This window comes from Chionomys nivalis, chromosome 6 (genome assembly GCF_950005125.1).
Source record: "Chionomys nivalis chromosome 6, mChiNiv1.1, whole genome shotgun sequence".
In the NCBI taxonomy this organism is placed as follows: Eukaryota; Metazoa; Chordata; class Mammalia; order Rodentia; family Cricetidae; genus Chionomys; species Chionomys nivalis.
In genome coordinates, this window is record NC_080091.1 from 80971903 (window position 1) to 80991197 (window position 19295).

General features: G+C 36.0%; 1 protein-coding gene across 15 annotated transcripts in view; it reads left to right on the top strand.

Moving 5' to 3' along the window:
• The window catches only part of Adgrl3 (adhesion G protein-coupled receptor L3), a 742119-nt gene that overhangs the window by 274575 nt on the left and 448249 nt on the right, over positions 1-19295 (top strand). For 14 of the 15 annotated variants that reach the window (XM_057771795.1, XM_057771780.1, XM_057771783.1 and 11 more), the window contains one exon: positions 17936-18139. The exons of the other annotated variant lie outside the window; for it this stretch is intronic. In XM_057771795.1, the coding sequence (XP_057627778.1) occupies positions 17936-18139 (204 nt within the window). The remainder of the gene's footprint in view (positions 1-17935; positions 18140-19295) is intronic. 15 annotated transcript variants of the gene reach the window in all.

Here is a 19295-nt window from a genome sequence, read left to right on the forward strand (position 1 = left end):
ACACAAATTTATGTTCAGAAAGTCACTCTAAACTACTTGCTAGAAGAAGGTTGTTTAAAATAATGAAACAGCGATGTATGGAATATCATTATGTCATAGCTCATACCTCAGATTTTCTAAAACATATACCTTGTATGTACCAATTAACCCTAAACATAGACAAGCCCATAGGTATGGGTCTTTCAGGGGCTCCTATAATCTGACTGAGCATTTAGGTGCATGAGTACGACACACACACAGATGGAGAAACAAAGACAGAAAGACAAAGAGAGAGGATAGATGGCAGAGACAGAGAAAGAATAAGTACCCAATACCCTGAGCAGAAAATAACTTTAAAAAGTTGCTAGTATACTTACTTTATGTTAATCCTAAGAGCCAAAGTTATCTTGTCTTATGTTTAGACTACCTAGACCACCTTAATGTTGTTTATCCTTAGCAGCCCAAGTAATATTTAGGTTTTCTAAGGATAAACTTTATCTTTCCCACTTTTCATGTTTTAAACTTTGAACCATGGAAAACATGAGAGCATTTCCCACCTTCTCTAGGAAACCGTTTTAGCTTGTGTGATGCCATTTCTAACTTTGCAGAAAAGAAAAAGCTTTAGTGACCAGCTTTTGAGGCCCAGATTGCTCATAAATGGAGAAGTGTACCACTGATTAGAGCTCAGATGTAACAGGATAAAAATTATCCAGGCTTCGCATAATTAGAACCATCAGATGGTAAAACTAAAATTCACGTCACTTAATGAAGCTTTTTTTCACCCCCCAAAAAATTCTTTGATGGTATCTCTTTTGTTCCTTCTGATGTTCAGGGAAGCCCTCCTTTAGAAAAATGGAATCCACTCAATAGTAACCTGATTGAAGTCCCTCCTTCAGAGCAAATAATTAGTCCTGGTGCCCAGTGAGCCTAATAATCTTTTGTTTATGGCCATAGACACAGTAAGCATCACAATGAATTACGGCCACAAGCATGATTATTTGGTTCAGGTCTCCCTCACAACACTTCCATGGATTTATTAGCATCACCCGTTATTATCATTACCATTTGTTACAGATAAAATTATAGCGGTGCTGAATGGGAAAGTCCCTTGAATGGTGTTACACAATTCTTAACAATGCTCACGGGAATGCTCACCTGCTTCATCGGTTCGGATCTCCCTGCCAGCTGAACCCAATTTCAATCACAGCATTCCATATAGCATACAATAACATCTCCGCAATCTTGGAAATTTGGGAGCAAGTGAGGCCGAAGTTTTAATCACCTGCCTGTCTATATTCTGAGAGCAGACTGATTAAGTTCTAGTATATGTGCTGCCGAAGCGAGCACCTGATTAAGTTCTAAAGTCAGAAAGAAATGTTAAAAAAAATCAGCTCTGCCACCAACTAGCTGTTACCATTCTTCTCAACAAACTAGTTAACACCATTTGTCACATAAAGACTTTTTTTGATGCTGAAGATAACAGTGGTGTATGAACAACTTGTATGAAAGTACCTTAAAAATCTGTAAGCCTAGTTTTCATCTGGAGGAAGAAAATTATTACAGCATTATATATTTAGCAATGGATGAATCTAAACATATAACTCCTAACATAATGGTTGGATTTCATAAATCTTCCATCATTTCCCTATGATCTATTTACCTTGAAGTAAATCTAAACTCCTAAGGAGTAGACAATCAAAGTACGGAATTATCCCTGCCCTTAACCCAAGTCTCAAAAAAACAAGCACACACAAACAATAACAAAACTACTTGAACCTCATGATTCAAGGTTTGTAGATATTTATAAATACATTTACACAAAACTGGTATCAGCATTGTTATCATCCAAATAAAAGTATTCAACTCTACAGAGATACTTAAATCACTCCTTGAATTGGCAACCAATTGTCAAGTGATGGATCCTTATGCGATCCACGCATAGATAAAATTAGAACTAAGCCAAAGGAACTAACCCTATAATGTTGATAGGAGGTGAATAATCCTCACGTTGCCCCACATTGTCTGACCAGTGTTTCCCCTGGGAGACAAAAAATAATCAGGGCATGCACATTAAACAAGTTTGTATATTTGAGGTTTTAAATAGGAAGTGTCTCTGGTTCTGTGTTTATCTGTCCACAGTCTATGTCTCCGTGCACCTCTGTATTCCTCCTTTTCTGTTTTTCATGACTGTCCACTTCGTCAGGAACTTATAGGATCTGTATCTGTCATGAGGCCAGTCTGGAGAAGTTGGAAAATGATGTTCAGTTCATGGCTTAACTAGAGTTGCACCAAAATCAACCGATTTTAGGTCATTTTAAAGATGTGGTTCGGAGAAATGATAGGAAAGTGGAGAATCAAAATTAGTGGTGATTTGTGTGGCAGGAGCTTTTTCGAGGTGAGAATAAATAAACCAGGGCATTGAGCAAAACTAATCAATGCATCTACATCTTCAGCTTTGTGCTAGCTCCGCAGATCTTTACAATGTGCTTTTAGGTAGAGTTTCTATGAGTTCCCCGGGAATTTGTGGTTCTCCCAGTAACTTAAATTACAGGATCGCAGCACTACCCCTAGCTCCTGGTACTCCTGACTGAGAGTAAAAGGACTTCAAAGTCTAATTTGGGACCTTAAAGTAGATCTATTCCTGCTCTGTAGCTACTTTCAAGTGCCAAAGGTTTGTGAGGCACAATTAATGAAAATCCAGAGATAGAAATTGAGGTTCAACCTGAAGATCCGAAAAGCAAAGCAGTCAGCCACTGGCCCTTACCTCGACCTCAGTCCGAAATGGCGATCCTGCCTCCAGGAATCTCAGAATGAGACTGAGTCTGAGAGCTGTCTCTTCGTGCCCTAAAGTCCGCCCTAGTTCTGAGATTAAAGGCGTGCACCATTGGGATTAAAGGTGTGTGTTATTGCGGCCTGGTCCGTAAAGCTGGCCATTGTGGTTGTTTTGCTCTCTGAAGTTCAGGCAGGCTCTATTTATTAAAATACAATTGAAATGCCACTACAGATTTGCAGTTTGAAAAGGTGACCATGGTGCTGCGATATTTTAACTACTCAATTTAATCAGACTTTCCTTACAGTTATACTGAGTCACAAACAAGAAGCTGGAAAGTGTGCTCAGTCAGCATACTGTATAGACAGGAAATCGTGTTTTTATAGCATCTTCAGAGAGAAAAGGGACTGAAAAACTTTAGGAGTATTTTATGTGTGCTTTTCTACTGCAAGTCTCGTTGTTAAAAATAAATCTCGGCTAGTGTGTTACATTATATCTAAGTAATTATAATGGACCGTTCTTAGTAAGTGCCAAAGACTGGTCGCCTGTGTCTTATTTATGTTCTATATTTTATTTTATTTCTATAAAATAATTTTTATAGTTGTATCTACTTCATACTATAGTGCTTTTACTAATCTATACATTTTAAATTGCTAAAGTGACACAAAGCTTGACAAGTCCAAACTTAATTTTGCTGCATATTTTGCCTTATATTTTTTCTATGAAGAGGTGCCTTACTGTTTGTGAAAAGTTAGGTTGACGTCTCTGCTATAGTTAACTTTGGTGATTTTAGAAATTAATCATCCTTGTAATATATTTGCCATCATAAGTGATTTGTAAGAGTAGCAATGTTCTAAGTATTTTATATTTAAATGCATTGTGCACAAAAATGTGTGTCATGATATTGGTGTATGAGTTCAATGCTAACGCATCCAATATAATTCAGATTAGTCAATTTTTAAAGAATTTCAAAATATATACATTTTAAGTCACCTTATTTTCTATAATACTAAAATGTTAAATACCAGTATGATCCTAACACCATGTTTTCTTGATAGCAGGACTATTGAAAAGATTTTTTTGTACCTGGGACTATATTATATGTGAGATTTTGTGTAGTGATAACTTATGAGAAATGTGTACATGTTAAGAGTGAAATAGCACTTTCTTATGTTCATATTTTATATATTTTGAATACTTTGTGGGACTGAAATTTATCTTATTTTAATATCTTAGGCTACGGATAGAGTGTGACTGCAATAGGCTATTTGAATATTTAGTGTGGATTGAATTATAAAATATCTTAATATATAGTAGTCATTGGTAACCTCTTCTTTAGACTGCTGTTTTCTTTCTTTTTCAGTATTAGAACGCCAATCACACTTGTAATTTTAAGTAAGCAACCATAGTACATATTACAGACATTTGTTTTCTTCATTCTGATTGACAAATTATCTCTTAGCTATTCAAATTGCTAATATTCAATAGCAACAGTTTCCTGGTTTGACATGGGAGACCATTTCTTTAACTGTGCAGTTGTCCATAAGGAGACAGCGCTCAAAAGAAGAGGGAATTTGTTCTACTGTTTCTAGGTTTTTAATTGATAACTTAGGATTAAACTTTATATTTCACTATCAATTGCATTTTTATTTTCATTTAATATTTCTGTTTTTACTGAAATTTTGTCAGCATGCTAGAAGTAATGGGGTATTTTTGATTTTTTGTTTGTCTATAAATGTTCTTTCTGCCAAAGAAAACATATCAAAATTATAAAGTGCTTTTTCAGGTAAACTAGTTTAGTTGAGAATTTCTATGAGAAATTTATTAGCTGTGTTTTCAGAGTAATTAAAGATCTTCACACAAAATTAAGAACAATGAGATTTGATTAGCCTTCTGTTTAAACAATCTTCACACATTTGGTATGAGTTTGAATGCCTTGAAGTTGATTTTGAATATGATCAGTAACCTCCAAGACCATAGTCCATTATTTGTTTGACAGTGTGTGTGTGTGTGTATGCAAGTGTGTGCATGCACATGTGTGTGTTCTTGTTCTTTTGTTCCTGTTTAGGCCTGGGAGTGTGAAGGCTAGAAGTCAACCCCTAGGTCATTTCTCAGAGGATTTATGACTTATTTTTTAAGACAAGGTCTTTCACTGGGACTGAGTCTTGCTGATTTAGCTACACTGACTGACAAGAGAGTCTTAGATTCTGCATCTCCATTTTGGAGCTGTTATTAAAGTATATAACAAACATGCCCGCTTGTTTCTGTGCATGCCAGGGATACAAACCATGTCATCATGTTTTACAAAAGCCTTTACTGGCTTCACCTACGATAGTCTCTCTGTTTGTTTGCCATTACTAGTGTAATCTATTTCATTGTTAAAGTAATTCCTCTAATAGAAATTTAAATCAGAATTTGAAACCTGTCCCTAGACTTAGAAATAAGTATAATGTCTTAGGGTTTTGGCCGTACTCATATATGTGTGAAAATAATTTTTAAGAATATTTGATATATTTATACTACTCAGCTTAGTTATAACAAATTCTTACACCTTTGTTCTTATGTTAAAAAGTTATTCTTTGAAATAAAGGCACTCTGCCTTTTCAATTCATATCTTATGGCTTAGCACTGAAGAACATAGCTATCTTACTATTACATGTAGCATTAAAAAGAAGCATAATAATGTATGTTTTAGATTCAGATAAAACATGAAATTAAAGTAATTACCCTTTTAGGGAGTGATGAATAAGTTAGAAGAGTAGTAATACTTGAAAAGTACAATTTCTCTCTTGCCATTTTAATTTGTATTAAATAGTTCACAAATTTGGCATGTTATACTAATGAGGAAACTATAGGTAGTACAAGAAATAAATGCTAAACATTACAGTATTATTTGCAGCTATTTAATAAAGCATTCAGAAAAGTCAAAGTAGGACATTTGGGACAAGGATGTAGCTTATATGGTAGAGTGCTTGCTTCTTCACATGCAGAAGACCCTAAGTTTAACACCCATGCCACATAATAACCGGCTTGATGGAACATGCCTGGAATTTCAGGAATCCAATTAGAGACAAGAATGATCAGAAATTCAAATAACCTTCAGATGACCTTAGTGAACTTAAGTTCAGCCTGTTCTTATGAGACAATGTCCAAAATTATTGTTGTCATTATTATTATTAAAAGTTTTGCTCAGAATTAATGGGCATCATTTTTATTGCAATATATAACACACACACAGTCACAGCAAACAGAAAAAAAATGTGTGTTGTTGAGGAAATATCAGAATAGTAAAAGTCTGAATGAAGAAAATTCCTTAATGTTCTTAGAATTATAAAACTGACATGCAAACAAATCTGAAATTTTGCAAAGCCATTAAATATTTTTGAATTAATCTACCTGGAGATTTTTCATATTATATAGGTTTCAAAATTCTCACATGAGCATTTCTATGTACAAACACAACAAAAGTTGTCTTAGATATCTTCTGAACTCTCTGTAGACCAGGCTCGCATTGAACTCTTAGATCTGCTTGCGTCTAGCTCCCAGTGCTGTGATTAAAAGTGTGCAGCACCATGGCCAGACTATTTTAAAGAAGGGATAAATTAATAAACACACGAGACCAATAGTAAGGTACTTGCCTGGCTGAATACAAAGTATCTTTATAAACTTAGAGAATATGGAGTACTTAAAATGGAATGTGCAGAGTCAGCATGTTGATAAATTGTAAAACTCAGACCCATTAAATGAGCTACAGATTACCTTCGACTCGTAAAGTTAGGAGTAGGCACCCAGAAAATCACATACCTAAGCAGGGAAGAGATCAAGTGAAGTTCAAATTGAGGGTGGCAGGAAGATTATTGTTTTAGTTATGTAACACTCATTTCCTGAAAGGAAGTATCTTTGCATTGTCTCACATTATCTCTAGTTTTTAAAATGTGTTGACCACTCGGGCTATGGATGTCATAGCCTCCCAAACTGATAACAACTTTTAGAGAATACCCTTTCTTGTGGGTGTTCCTGTGTGAGTGGATGCATGCGCTCTGGTGTGTTTCTTGTGTTTATTCGGGTTTTGAGATAGGGACTGTCGCTGGCTAGAAGCTCACCATGTAGGCTGAACTGACTCCAGTACACCTCAAAGTAGCATTTGTCTCTGCATGTCCAGAGCTCAGGCGGCAAATACAAGTCACTCATTCACCCATTCCCACATGGATTGTGAGAATTTATTCTTCCAGGTCCTCAGGCTTGCATAGTATGCATTTTTTTTTTTTCAGAGCCATTGCCCTCCTTCTAAGCATTCCAAATATTTTCAGGGGTTTATTGAGCGCACAACTACTCACTTTTATGGAAAGACCCTGATTGGTGGTACAGCACTTCTCAAACAGTTATTGACAAAGTCCTAGGGAAGGGTCTTATGGACAGTCTGTATGGATTTGCTTTGAGTTGATGGGCACTAACTTCTATTCACATTTCTGTGAAAGAAGCTTCAAACTCAGAGTCACGGCTATGGGAGAGATATTTTAAAATTTAAGGCTTTCATGAAAAGCAAGTAAGACACCAATTCATAAAAAATAGCCTATTTTTGAAGACCCAAACATATTTACTTTAATAATCCCTTTCAAAACCATACTATGGAATACACTTTGTTTTTATTGATTATATTTTATATGCCATAGAACTAATTTAAATTTCAGTATATCTAAATGATGCATCAATTGTACAATTGATTTTTATCTCATTGTAATAAGTATTCCAGAAAGAGAACCTTGCCTGGTAAAGACATCCCTGTACATTTGGACCCTTGGAAGCCAAAAAAAAAAAAAAAGAAGAAGAAGAATCTGTTTTCTCTCCTTATAGGTTAATCTTTCCCATATAAATCATATAAATTAATCATATAGGTTAATCATATAAATTGCTCATGTATACATGTCTTTTGTGATTGCCATTTCCCCCAGCCACTTAAAAGTTATTTATACCTAACATGTATAATTTCTTAATTATTTTATTTCATAATAAAATTCCACTGTAGATATACTCATCATTGTACTCAGCAGTTGATAGAAATGTAAATTATTTCCATTCTTTGAGTGCTTGTAGTCATGCTGCAAGAACGTTCTTGTGGCATGTTTTATTTGGGTGTCCTTGCATTTCTCTCTGGTATTTATGTAGGAGTAGAAATTCTGAACCATCTGAGAATTCTTCCTGCCATTTTGAAGGACCGTTGAACTCCATAACCAAAGAGACAAACAGGTCCACGTTCTCAGGGTTCGTGAAGGTTTTCCTGTCTGCATGTTCTGGACTAGTCTTGCTTAGCCCATCTGGTGGAGCCATAGCAATTACAGTTCCTGTAATCTGTACTTTTCTAAAGTCCATGATTAGAAACTGCTTCTCACTCTCTTTACCATACCTTTTATTGATTTCTTAATTTTAAGTTGTTTGTCCCTATTATTAAATTATAAATATTTTATTAGAAAAATCTTTTTAAAAGGAGATAAGAAGATATTTTTATTATATATGATCCAAGTTTGGTGGGTTTTTTTTTTTTAGACTGACTATTCTGAGTGAATTTTTTGCTCAGATTCACCTGTCATACCAATTTTATGTTATTTTGAATTCTACATCTTTTTTCTCTACTCTCTCTTACTTACGCAATTAATTAATAATGGAATTTATAATTTCAAGACTGTCCTATGTGGACAAAACTTATGACTGGGAATTATTGAAGTTTCATTCTGAGGGGTCTTGTACAGTGACATATAGTACACTAACAATTTTCAATTCCTCTTTCTCAGGAAAGCGTGGAGAACACTGAATGTTCATCTCAGTTTCCCATAAAGTCTCTTCTTTTGACAGAGACTCAATTATTTTCCTTCCTGATTTTGAAAATCTTGTTAATTAGAAATATATTTTTTCACAGTTTTCAAGCTATACTACATCTATTGGGTTAACAATTTTATGTCCATGGACGTTTCTCTATCATGTCCTGCAACCTACTGAATTCCTAAATTTTTCACGTCTTTTTGTCATTGTAACTAATACTTGACACGTAAACCATATAGCAGGATAAGGTTAATGTGGCTCAGAGGATTCAAATCCAAGCTGGTTGGATCCATTGTTTTGGGTAAAGGTGAGACAGGATACCATGGCAGAGAAGGCACGCTGCAGGCTGCTCCCATGTGGTGTTAATGAAGAAGAGGGAAAGGGTGGGATCAGAGAAGATGAGAGAAAAGGGGCAAGAAAGAAAAAGACGAAGAGAGAGTAACTCACAGGGAGTGGGAAACAGAGAGAGAATCTAAGATATGCCACATCCAACCGAATGCCAGACCTTTAACAAGTGAGCCTGTGGTTGATATTGTGTATTGAAACTGTAACAACATCTCAAGAAAATTATGCAGATTCATAATTCATGCTTTCCTATGAAAGCTATGTATTGTATACTAATGTCTTTTTGTTTCACCTTGAGCCCGTCAATCTACTCACAAATGAAGACAGGGAATTCAGCAACAAAGCTGAAATTTAGACCTCAGGATGGTGTAAACTAAGCACTATTATGATTTGAGCCTGTTGTGTATACTATATAGCAAAAGTCATTATTAGGGAAGAAAGGATTGAGAGCTCAGGAACAAGTGACTAATAAATGCTGGCTGTGACTTGTTCCTGTCCTTTAAGGAACCACGAAAGAGATCAGTTAGTCTAGAAGACGCTGCTTTCATGAAGCCTCAGAATAAAGCTTATATTATTGGCTAAGCTAAGCCAGTTTCATATTGGAAATGGCAGTAGTGTTCTGCTGGATGATATTTGAAACACTCTTGCTCTAGACTCTGGCTCAGATCTATTACACTCAAGATACATTTCCTGAATCAGTTTAAATCACAAGGTTCTTATTTGATAAAAGGATAATTAGGCCAACATTGTTATAGTCTGAGGACTAAAGAAAATGATGTTTAGAAAGGCTCTCACACAAAACGTCATGCATTTGATTCTGAGAGGGTGAACTCATTAAAAAATGCCTTTAGGAATTAAATGCAAAACAAATGACCTGAAGTGTAAGCAAAATTTAAAATACAGTACCATCTTGGGGTCACTTGCTTTCAACAGTGTTTTTCAAAGACCACATTGTATATCCTTAATCCTCGAATGTGACAGTTTCTCTAATTATGTGTCTACACATTTGCACACACCTTTGCCCATCATTATATTCAGGACACACCCACTGGACTGTAGCTAAGTCTTTAATGAGTTACTAATGAACATTTTAAGCTTAGATCAGCATTCAGAACAATCCTAAAGAGTGTTGAAAAGCCATTCCAATTACAAAGCTGTGGCTTTTAATTAGACTGTAGACCCAATAAAATTTCCTGTTTTCACTGTTCCTACTTTGAGGATATCGAATAACAAGTGGCAGCTGTACCCTCATTTTGATATCATTAGCTTTATAGGAAGAAGTTAAAAGGCCTGAATTCAATCAGCTAAATTTGAGGAATGGTGGTGCTGATCAAATAAAAAAACAAAACAACGTGAAAACATTACAATAGTATTCTGCAGTGTTTCATTCTTTTTCACTTGGACTTAGATCAATTTAAAACAGATTGATTTTGTTGTTGCATCAGAGAATAACAGATGACAGGAGGAAAAAAATTCAGTTATGATTAGATCATGTAGGTGAAAAAAAAACCCTTCCTATACTTATAAAAAGAACACACAGCCTGCTTGCACACATTACCAATTCCCTACAAGCTGTTAGAGGTACCGCAGATAGTAGTTATAAATAGTACCTGAATTAGATCAAGAGTACTCTTTACTGCAGCACTCCCTAAGTTCAACAGTGGTACTATTTAGCAGTAATCCTTTCTGCTCCTCTTTCGTTGATATTTTTATTAGTTGGTGAAACCATGCAAAACTTAAGGGTGCATGCTTTCACAAAGAAGGCGAATAATAGGTAAAATATGAAGCAACAGGCTGGTATGCAGCTCTCCCTCCAGGAACACTATACAATAGCTTGAAAGAGAAAGGCTGCTTAGGTTAGTCACAATCGCTGGTAGTTAGAAACACTGTGATAGCCCTGTTGTATAGGTTACCGGTTGCTGTTGGCAAGCTTAAATTGAGCCTCTGCAACAGATACTTTTTCAAATATATATATTTGAAATATATATATATGTAATTGTCCAATAATAAACATAGTGTGACTATGCCACCAAGGTGACATAATCAATCCCTGTGACATTTGGGCTTGTAAGCATACCATTTTAGGTACTCACTTTATGTTGGTGGGAACACTGTCATGAGAAGCAGGTGGCAAAAATCTCTTGTCTAAGATGGAAAAATAAAGGAAAATGAAAGTATTCTTCCTCTTCTCCACTGTTTTCAAAGATGCCAGTTTTGATTAACTCCCTAATGAGACTGAACTCTGTGGACGTATGCACAGTTTTTGCTCATTTTGCACACGCATCGAGGCTAATGGTCGTGTGATTGATGAAGAGTGCTCCATGACCACAGCTGCACAAAATTTTCAAGAAATTCTTGATTTTATAGCATTCTGAACCCACAGCTTTCATAATATTAAGAATTAATATTCCTGAAGAGGGTAGCAGATGAAAGAAGACAGTATTACAGAGAGAAAAACTCCAAAGCTTGAGTTTTGTTACCAGGAACTACAATCTGTTTGTGTTTTGTTTGCAAAGAGCAGGTGTTTTTAGTTGGAAGAGAAACATTTACAGTTAGATGCCATTTCTTTAATGAGTAAGATATGTAAGAAGCATTTTGTTTAATTTGAATGAAAATAAATCTGTCTTCTGGGAAAAAGCCAAATTTATAAAAAAATATTAACAGAAATGGCCTACTTACTCGTGTTCACAAGTATTTGAAATTTGTATGATCGCATTACAATTTAGATAGTCAAATGCCGTAAGTCAAAACACTCTTCTACTGACATACCTTATAATATTAAAAAATCAAACTAGAAAGCCAATTCTGAAATAATCTCTAGAAGTTATTGTCCAGTAATGAAAAATAATTTTGACTTTTTACTTCATTCTCAGAGGAGCTTGGCACTCCACCACTCTCTCCTGTCTTACACAGCCTTGGCGACTGTTCTCACTCAGTCTTCAGACAAAACTTTATGTTATTTCATTTTACTGTCAAGAGCTAAGTTGTTGAGAAGAGTGAGGAAATGGGTCTGAAAGGCAAATTGTCCTCCACACAGGACTTATCTAAATTGTACAGAATGATTCCATCCAGGGAAAGGACCTAATAAGTGAGAAGGACTTACACTCAGGGTTACCATCAAAGTTGCTTCGTCATACAGTGGGGTCAAATCATCACCACTGAACTATTTTCTTTAAGAATATACAATTAAGGGCTGGAGAGATGGCTCAGAGGTTCAGAGCATTGCCTGCTCTTCCAAAGGTCCTGAGTTCAATTCCCAGCAACCACGTGGTGGCTCACAACCATCTGTAATGGGGTCTGGCCTGCAGACATACACAAAGACAGAATACTGTATACATAATAAATAATAATAAAAGAATATACAATTAAAACAGGTTTTTCCTGCCAAGCATGATGACACATGCCTTTAATCTCTGTCCTCCAGAGGCACAGGCAGGAAGATCTTTGTGAGTCCCAGGCCAGGCTGGTCCATAAATCAAGTTCCAGGAGAGCCGGAGAACAAAGAGAAACCCCTTCTCGAAAACTCAGAACCAAAACCAAACAAACAACAAGAACAAACCATTTTTTTCATGTCTCAAGTTCTCCATGGTAATTTCTACTCATGGCATCTTTAGTCAAGTGGTTGAATTGGAACTTTTGTAACTACGTTTAGATATTACTATGAAGCCTGTATAGAAATCATATAGCAATAACATACACCTTAGGGAGAAAGCAAGGAAAAGTCTTTCATTTGGGCAACAATATGTTGCTGGGGTAACAAATACCTTTCAGGTTTGCATGAGAAAGTCGAAAATGATAAATAGCCATTTATGAAATAAAAACAAATGTCCTCCGACCTGGAGAGGGAGGAGAAATTTAGGAACAAGTCACCTTTTCTATTCCATCTATTTCAGTATATATTTTAACACATACTTTTAAATATATAGTTAGTTATTTCAAGTTAGCTAGATAGTTTAGTGAATATTCTTAAGAAGTTACTAAATATAAAAAAATGGCAATTTTAAGGTGGAAAAATGGTCCAAACATCAATCTACAGATGCAGTGAAATAATCAAATAGTCAATTGTAGGAAAATTTGAGTCAAGAAAGACTCACATATGCTTTCTTACAGGCTTCCTTTATAGGCACTTTTATAGCATGTTGATACTTCATTTAGTAGACCGTTGAGTTAGACTACAAAAATCAAAGGATGAAAACAGAGTTCTGAGAATGAGCTAGCATACAATGTAAATCAGAAATCATCTCATTTAGTGGGGCGGGGTTTGAATCTTGAAGATCAAATGAAAACTGGCTTTGAATAAAATTTTAGAAGAAAAGTATAAGGATTTCTGATGATTCTTTCAGATATGTAGTGAACAGTCTGGGGTTTTGTAGGAAGACCGAAACTAGAATCAGGTATGAATTCGAGGAAGCTTGAGGAGGAGAGATTTCCTATAATCAGATAGTTTGAGGAGAGGGTTAGACAGGTATAAGAAAGAGTTCAGACATGATGCTTCCAAGAGATGGTAATGAGAGGCAACGAGTATACAGGTCGCCATGATAGCTTTATTAGCATGCATTTAAAATTCTATATGGATCATGCTTAATTAACTAGTAAAAGGATTTGTAAAATGCAACCTAAGACCCAGAAACCAATCACTTGCATAAAATATCCTTAGTTTGAGAAAAGTAATTCATTTGAACCCTGGTTATCGCTCATGGACTCGCACCTTTGAACTCCTCTCAGCACTAGCATATCCCTTGCTTTACAGCCTGTTATTCACGTTCCAGGCTCATTTTTATGATCGATGTTTCCTTATTAAAAGCAACTAAATAGATGATGAGACTGAGGAGAAAAGAAGGCAGAAAGGATCAAATTTCCTTGGAAATGTAGACATATATTTAAAATTTTTACTAATTCTTTTATTTTTGAAATCATCTTATATTATTTCCCCGCTTCCTTCCTCCCAGCATGCCCTTCCAGATACCGCCCCCCCCCCCGCACTCTCTCAAATTCATGGCAGATTTTTTATTTAATTGTTGTTTCATCTATATGTGGCTATGTATATACATATTCATTCCTACATATGTAAATCCAAACTGCTCAGGCTGCATAGTGTTACTTCTATGTATTTTGCAAGTCAATGTCGATTTCTAAAAGTGTATTACAATGAGTACTCATATTTTCTGTTTATAGATTCCTCTGTCAGTGCTTTCTGCCTTCTTTCATTTCCTCCTTTCTTTCCTTTTTTACTATTGTTTTGGAAAAGATTCTTGTCATATAGTCTGCTCTTTTCATGAACTTGCAATCTTCCTGATTCCTCCTCTCAGTTGCTAATATTACAGAATTGCACACCATGCCAACTCTTGTCATTATTTCAATTGTAATCTATCTATATATAATATATATAATATAAAAATGCTGGCAGTGCTATAAAAACATTTTATTTCTTGAACATTTCATTTCCTTTCATTTCTTCTGTTTTTTTGTCTATATACAGCACCATGAAATTTCCATATGGAGATGTCCTTTGATTGAGCATAAATAATTTCATAAACTCAATGTATTGCACACTACTAAATTTCATATCTTCACTATGTACTATCTGGAGATTATTAACTAGGAAAGCAGAATCAAAGTCCTCAAATTATGATAGCCTCTGCCTAAGAAGTGAGATACAGCCAGAAAAAGTTGCTTATAATGAATATTAAATATCAACCATGTCTGCAGCGATTCATACTTGAAAACAGCAGATGCACCATTTTGTACCAACGACTCCTTATCAGATATCTGATGTTTTAATAATTAAAGTGAAATTCCTGTATCTGTGCAGGTTACAGAACAAACATGGCACAATTAGTTGATCTTTATTGCCTTTTCTAGAAGAGCATTATCATGTAGCTGTATTGGAATTTTTTATGAGTGTCAGAAACTATAGTCTCGAATGCCTGTAGGAGGGGAAGTCTAAATGAGAAGGTTGCTGAGGTCCAAACCTGTTAATATCACATGTTGGCCATGTTTTTCATCATGACTTTGAAAATGTTCTATTTAAGAATCCAGACAAAAAAAAAAAAAGACACCAAGAATGTGAAGCATGTCTTTAAGTCTGCAAAGAAACTTAGCTTCGAAGGGAAACTGAGAGGGTTTCTTCTAGCCATGTATAGAATTTATAAAACTGGATGGAGAGTGTCAGTATAGATATCTCCATACTTGACAGAAAGAATCTCTCTGCTTCAAATTCAGTTGTGTCCCAAGGACAGCATAAGCTTCTAATTATGGCTTCTTCCCATGAATTCTTTTAGCAAGGGTTATTACTAGCATGTGAGTTAAAGAATCTTTGTATGTGGAAAAGTCCAGGGGTTTACTAGACTGTTGACTGTGGCTTTATTTTGATGATTAGACCCTACAATAGGTCTGAGGAGCACAAATTGGCTGTGTGGTTACAACTGAAGCATATGTATCCTTGGAAGCTCCACAACATCTTAATCATAGTATGTGCAATATTTTTTAAGATAAAAAATAAAATTTGGGACTTTGCTGCCACTCTTCAGTGACTCTCAAGCACAGTGAATTTAAGTGAGCGTGGACTATATCGAATCGAGCACACCCAAGTCTCAGTTCCTCCAACTTAAGAGTCATATTAGTTTAACTTTCTGTTCATTTTTTGTTCTTTGGACTCTGTCCATGAAATCATGTTCTTCTCTCGCGCAAATGAGCTTCCATGAGATTCCTCATTGCTGCTTGTTTGTCCTGGAATATGTTCTTTGCTTCACGTGGAGAGGATGTTCAGGGACATCCAGGCACGGGGGCATTTTTCACCTGCTGTCTATTGCATGTGCATTTTGAACAGCTGTCATTTTCTGCTTGCTCTAGAATTGGCCTTTTAGTAATTTTATCTTTGCAAACGTTTGATTGCTACCTCAGAGGAAATCCCTGGGTTTTCTTTGTTTTGTTGTTTATATCTTTCCCTGCCATGTCATTCTTTTTCCACCCAATAATTTATCCTAGATAGAAACTTTTTAATGACTGTGACATACAGAGTCCCCATCTGACTGTAGCTTATTCTCCGGCATTCCAAACTGTTCTTCTTGACTTCTATCTGCATGAACCAGCTGTGCTAACTCCTGAACAGTTCAGAGCTATTCCATACAGGAGACCTCTGTCATAGCCCCGAGTACTTTATGCTTCTCATTTGTATGACTTTTGTCATACTTTGATATGATTTCCTAAGTTCATATCTTAGAAAACAAATCTTGGCTTGAGTTTGATGCCATGAGTGTCTTCCTTAAAGAAAACATTCATGTTTTCTGAGGACTGATCATGTATCTATCTATAGAGCATTCTTCTTTATGTGTTATGTCTCAATGGCCCCAGTGAGGTGACTTGTTCATATGGATACCCCTGTAGTCTGCTTTGTCCACCATACTCCTCTATACCTTACAGAGGAATGGATACTTGATAAGAACTCTCTGTATTTACATGTTGTATGATTAACATCACATAAGCTCAAATCCCATCATTCTAACTGAACTGGCAGGTCAACTTGGCAAAGAATAAAATTTTTCACCATCTTTATACCAGAAGCTTTTTGCATGACATCATATATAGCACACTTTCCCATGTGTCTTGGCACTGAATGGTTGTAAAGCTCTTCAGAGACAAGTATTTGTAAATAATTCCATAAAATATGTACAGTTAGTTTCATTGTTACTAGGTTACTAGGGGTATAGAGAAGAGGAGTTTGAAAAATTTGAAACATGCTTTTCAACACATTCCATTTATATAGCTGATCAGAATGGTGTTTGAACTGTCTTGGTATATATATTAACGATAATATATTATGCTGTTTACATGTGAATTATTTTATAGCAGTATAAAAGATTAAATTTAGAATTTTCAGGTGGATTTTCTGGTTTTTTTTTAATATTACTTTAATTTTTTTTGTAAAGGTTTATCATTTTGTGTCATGGAGTGTTCTGATTTTGTTCTTAATTTACAAATAACACATATATCTAGATATCAGAATACTACTATATAACCTTGTATAAGATGATTGTTGCAAAATGCCTTTTCTTGGTTGGTTTTCTTTGTTTTTTCTTCATTGTTTAATATTAACCATATAGAGTAACAATAAGCCTTTAAACATGCAGCTGTAACAATTAAAAATGTATGCACTGAAAATAATGGTTTCCTTTGTAAATGCTTTCTATTGACAGATTTCGTTATCTTTCTTACTGAGTAAATTAATTGCAGTTAGTGTAGAGAATTATGTATCTTGCTTATCAATGCACCATAAAGAAATTATGTACTGAGATATCTCTACTTTTTCATAGCATATAATATATGATTGTTGTGTCAATTTTTAAAAATATCATATGTGTATAATTTTATTTTACCATTATTGTCTTGGTCTTCCATATTTATTCATTTATGTAATATGCAACATTTGTCAGTAAAAAATCACTGTGTATATAAGTGGCAAAAATGTATGTATATCTTTTCACATTAATGTCCATCATAGCTCTTAATATAGTTATCTTTTAAAAATGTTAGCAAAATGACCAAAAAAAATATAAAGAAATACAAAATGATCATTTAACTCTGAACCAGGACAAAACAAAATAAAACAAAACAAAACAACCCAAAAATAACAAAACCAAAATCCCTTTATATTGCCAATATTTTAATGTAAAAAAAAAAAAAAAACCTTTGAGTTTGGTAGCCAATGTCTAACTCATACTTGTGTATATTAGTGCCCATAGTTTGTATTCTAAATCTATGAGACTATTAAAATATAGAGGACCTTTATATTTTGTAGGTAACTAGCTTATTTAGTTTCTGTAATTGTCTAGTTTAATAATCATGCTAGGAATGGGGAGGAGAATAGTGTTCATAATCTATGCCCTAGTGGGCTGAGTGGGACTTGGGGTGGTTGGTCCTAAGCCTGAGTCTGCAATAGAGGTGTCCCTTGGGGATGCCCCCTACTGGGCTCCTCTGAGGCCTGAGTAAGCAGGGGTCTGATGGTGCGCCCTGCGGTCCCCGCAGGTGGCAAGCACAATGAGAGACATCCAGCCCTTGCTGCTCCACTGCGACACGCGGAGCGCAGCGCAGGAGGCGCTCTACCTCCCAGACATCTCCTTCAGCAGCCTGCGGCAGAGCGCGCCACTGCTCATCGAGGACAAGGGTCACGTGGAGCTGCCAGAGGAGGTCGTGGACCAGGTGCCCCAGGAGCACAGGTTGCAGCCCAAGGTGCGGCCGGCGGGGGAGAGGGCTGGGGTGGCAGGGCACGGGCTGACGGGAGGCTCATGTTGCCTTCCTCCTTAGCTGGTGGCCTATGTTTTGCTGTAGCAGCGCACGCCTATTCAGCTGTAGAGCCACATCCTAGTTTGAAATATTTTGTTTAAATGTATGTTTGTGATGGAAACCAAGGATTGTGACACACACGTTATCCCAACAATTTCGAGGTGAAAACGGAAAGATCAGTGGCCAAGGCCTAAAGCTGTGTAGTGAACATTCAGGCCAGCTTGGACTACCTGAGAAGTCATCCAAATAGAAAAAGGAAAACCAAGACAAAGAAAGAAAAGAACTAAAGTTGAGTTACTAATACTGTCTTGCATTATTGCCTGATACTTCAAATTACCTTTTAAAAAGCATTTAACTAGCTGTAAAATTCCTATGAAAGATGAGCATGAACATTGCTGATTAGGGGAAAGAAGTCTCGTCAATAGGAACTGACAAAATTTTGAAAAGATTATGATTAAAGCATCGTGGTAAGGGATTAAACATAGTCACTTAAAGCATAAAACCTCAGGAAAAAGCTAGTAATCTCGTGAAAATGTTGGGATGTACTTATAGCCTTGCTTCCCAGATGGCAACTCTACTGAGTCCAGCTAATAAAACTCCATTGAAGAACACTATTTAATGTTTCCGTAAAATTAAATACTATTTTCCCCAATACTGTCTACTATAAATTTTCTTTTTTTTTTTTTTTTTTCTCACAAACCTCCATAGGGTAGTCTTATCCCTGTAACTTCGGGGCGGGGGGGGGGGAGGGGGTGCTGTTCATAACATTCAGAACTTTGTGTGCTACAATGTGAGAAGCCCTGGGAAATATCTGGTTGAAAACCATGAATTTCAAGCTACCCTGCTTACTCTATAGTTTATTTGAAGGGGTAAAATGTAAGAAATACAAAAGGGAAGCAAACCCCGCTGTATTAGTTGTATTTACTGTTTAAGCCCTCTTGCGACAACATGAAATACGGTGCTTAGCAGTGCATCATAAATCTATTTCACGTTCTAAAGACCCATGAGAGTTAGCCCCAGGTCGTCAGCTCTAGTGAGCACATGCGCAGAGGGAAGGGTGTAGGGAACATGGTGCTCACAGTGGTTTTGTGGCCTCCATCAC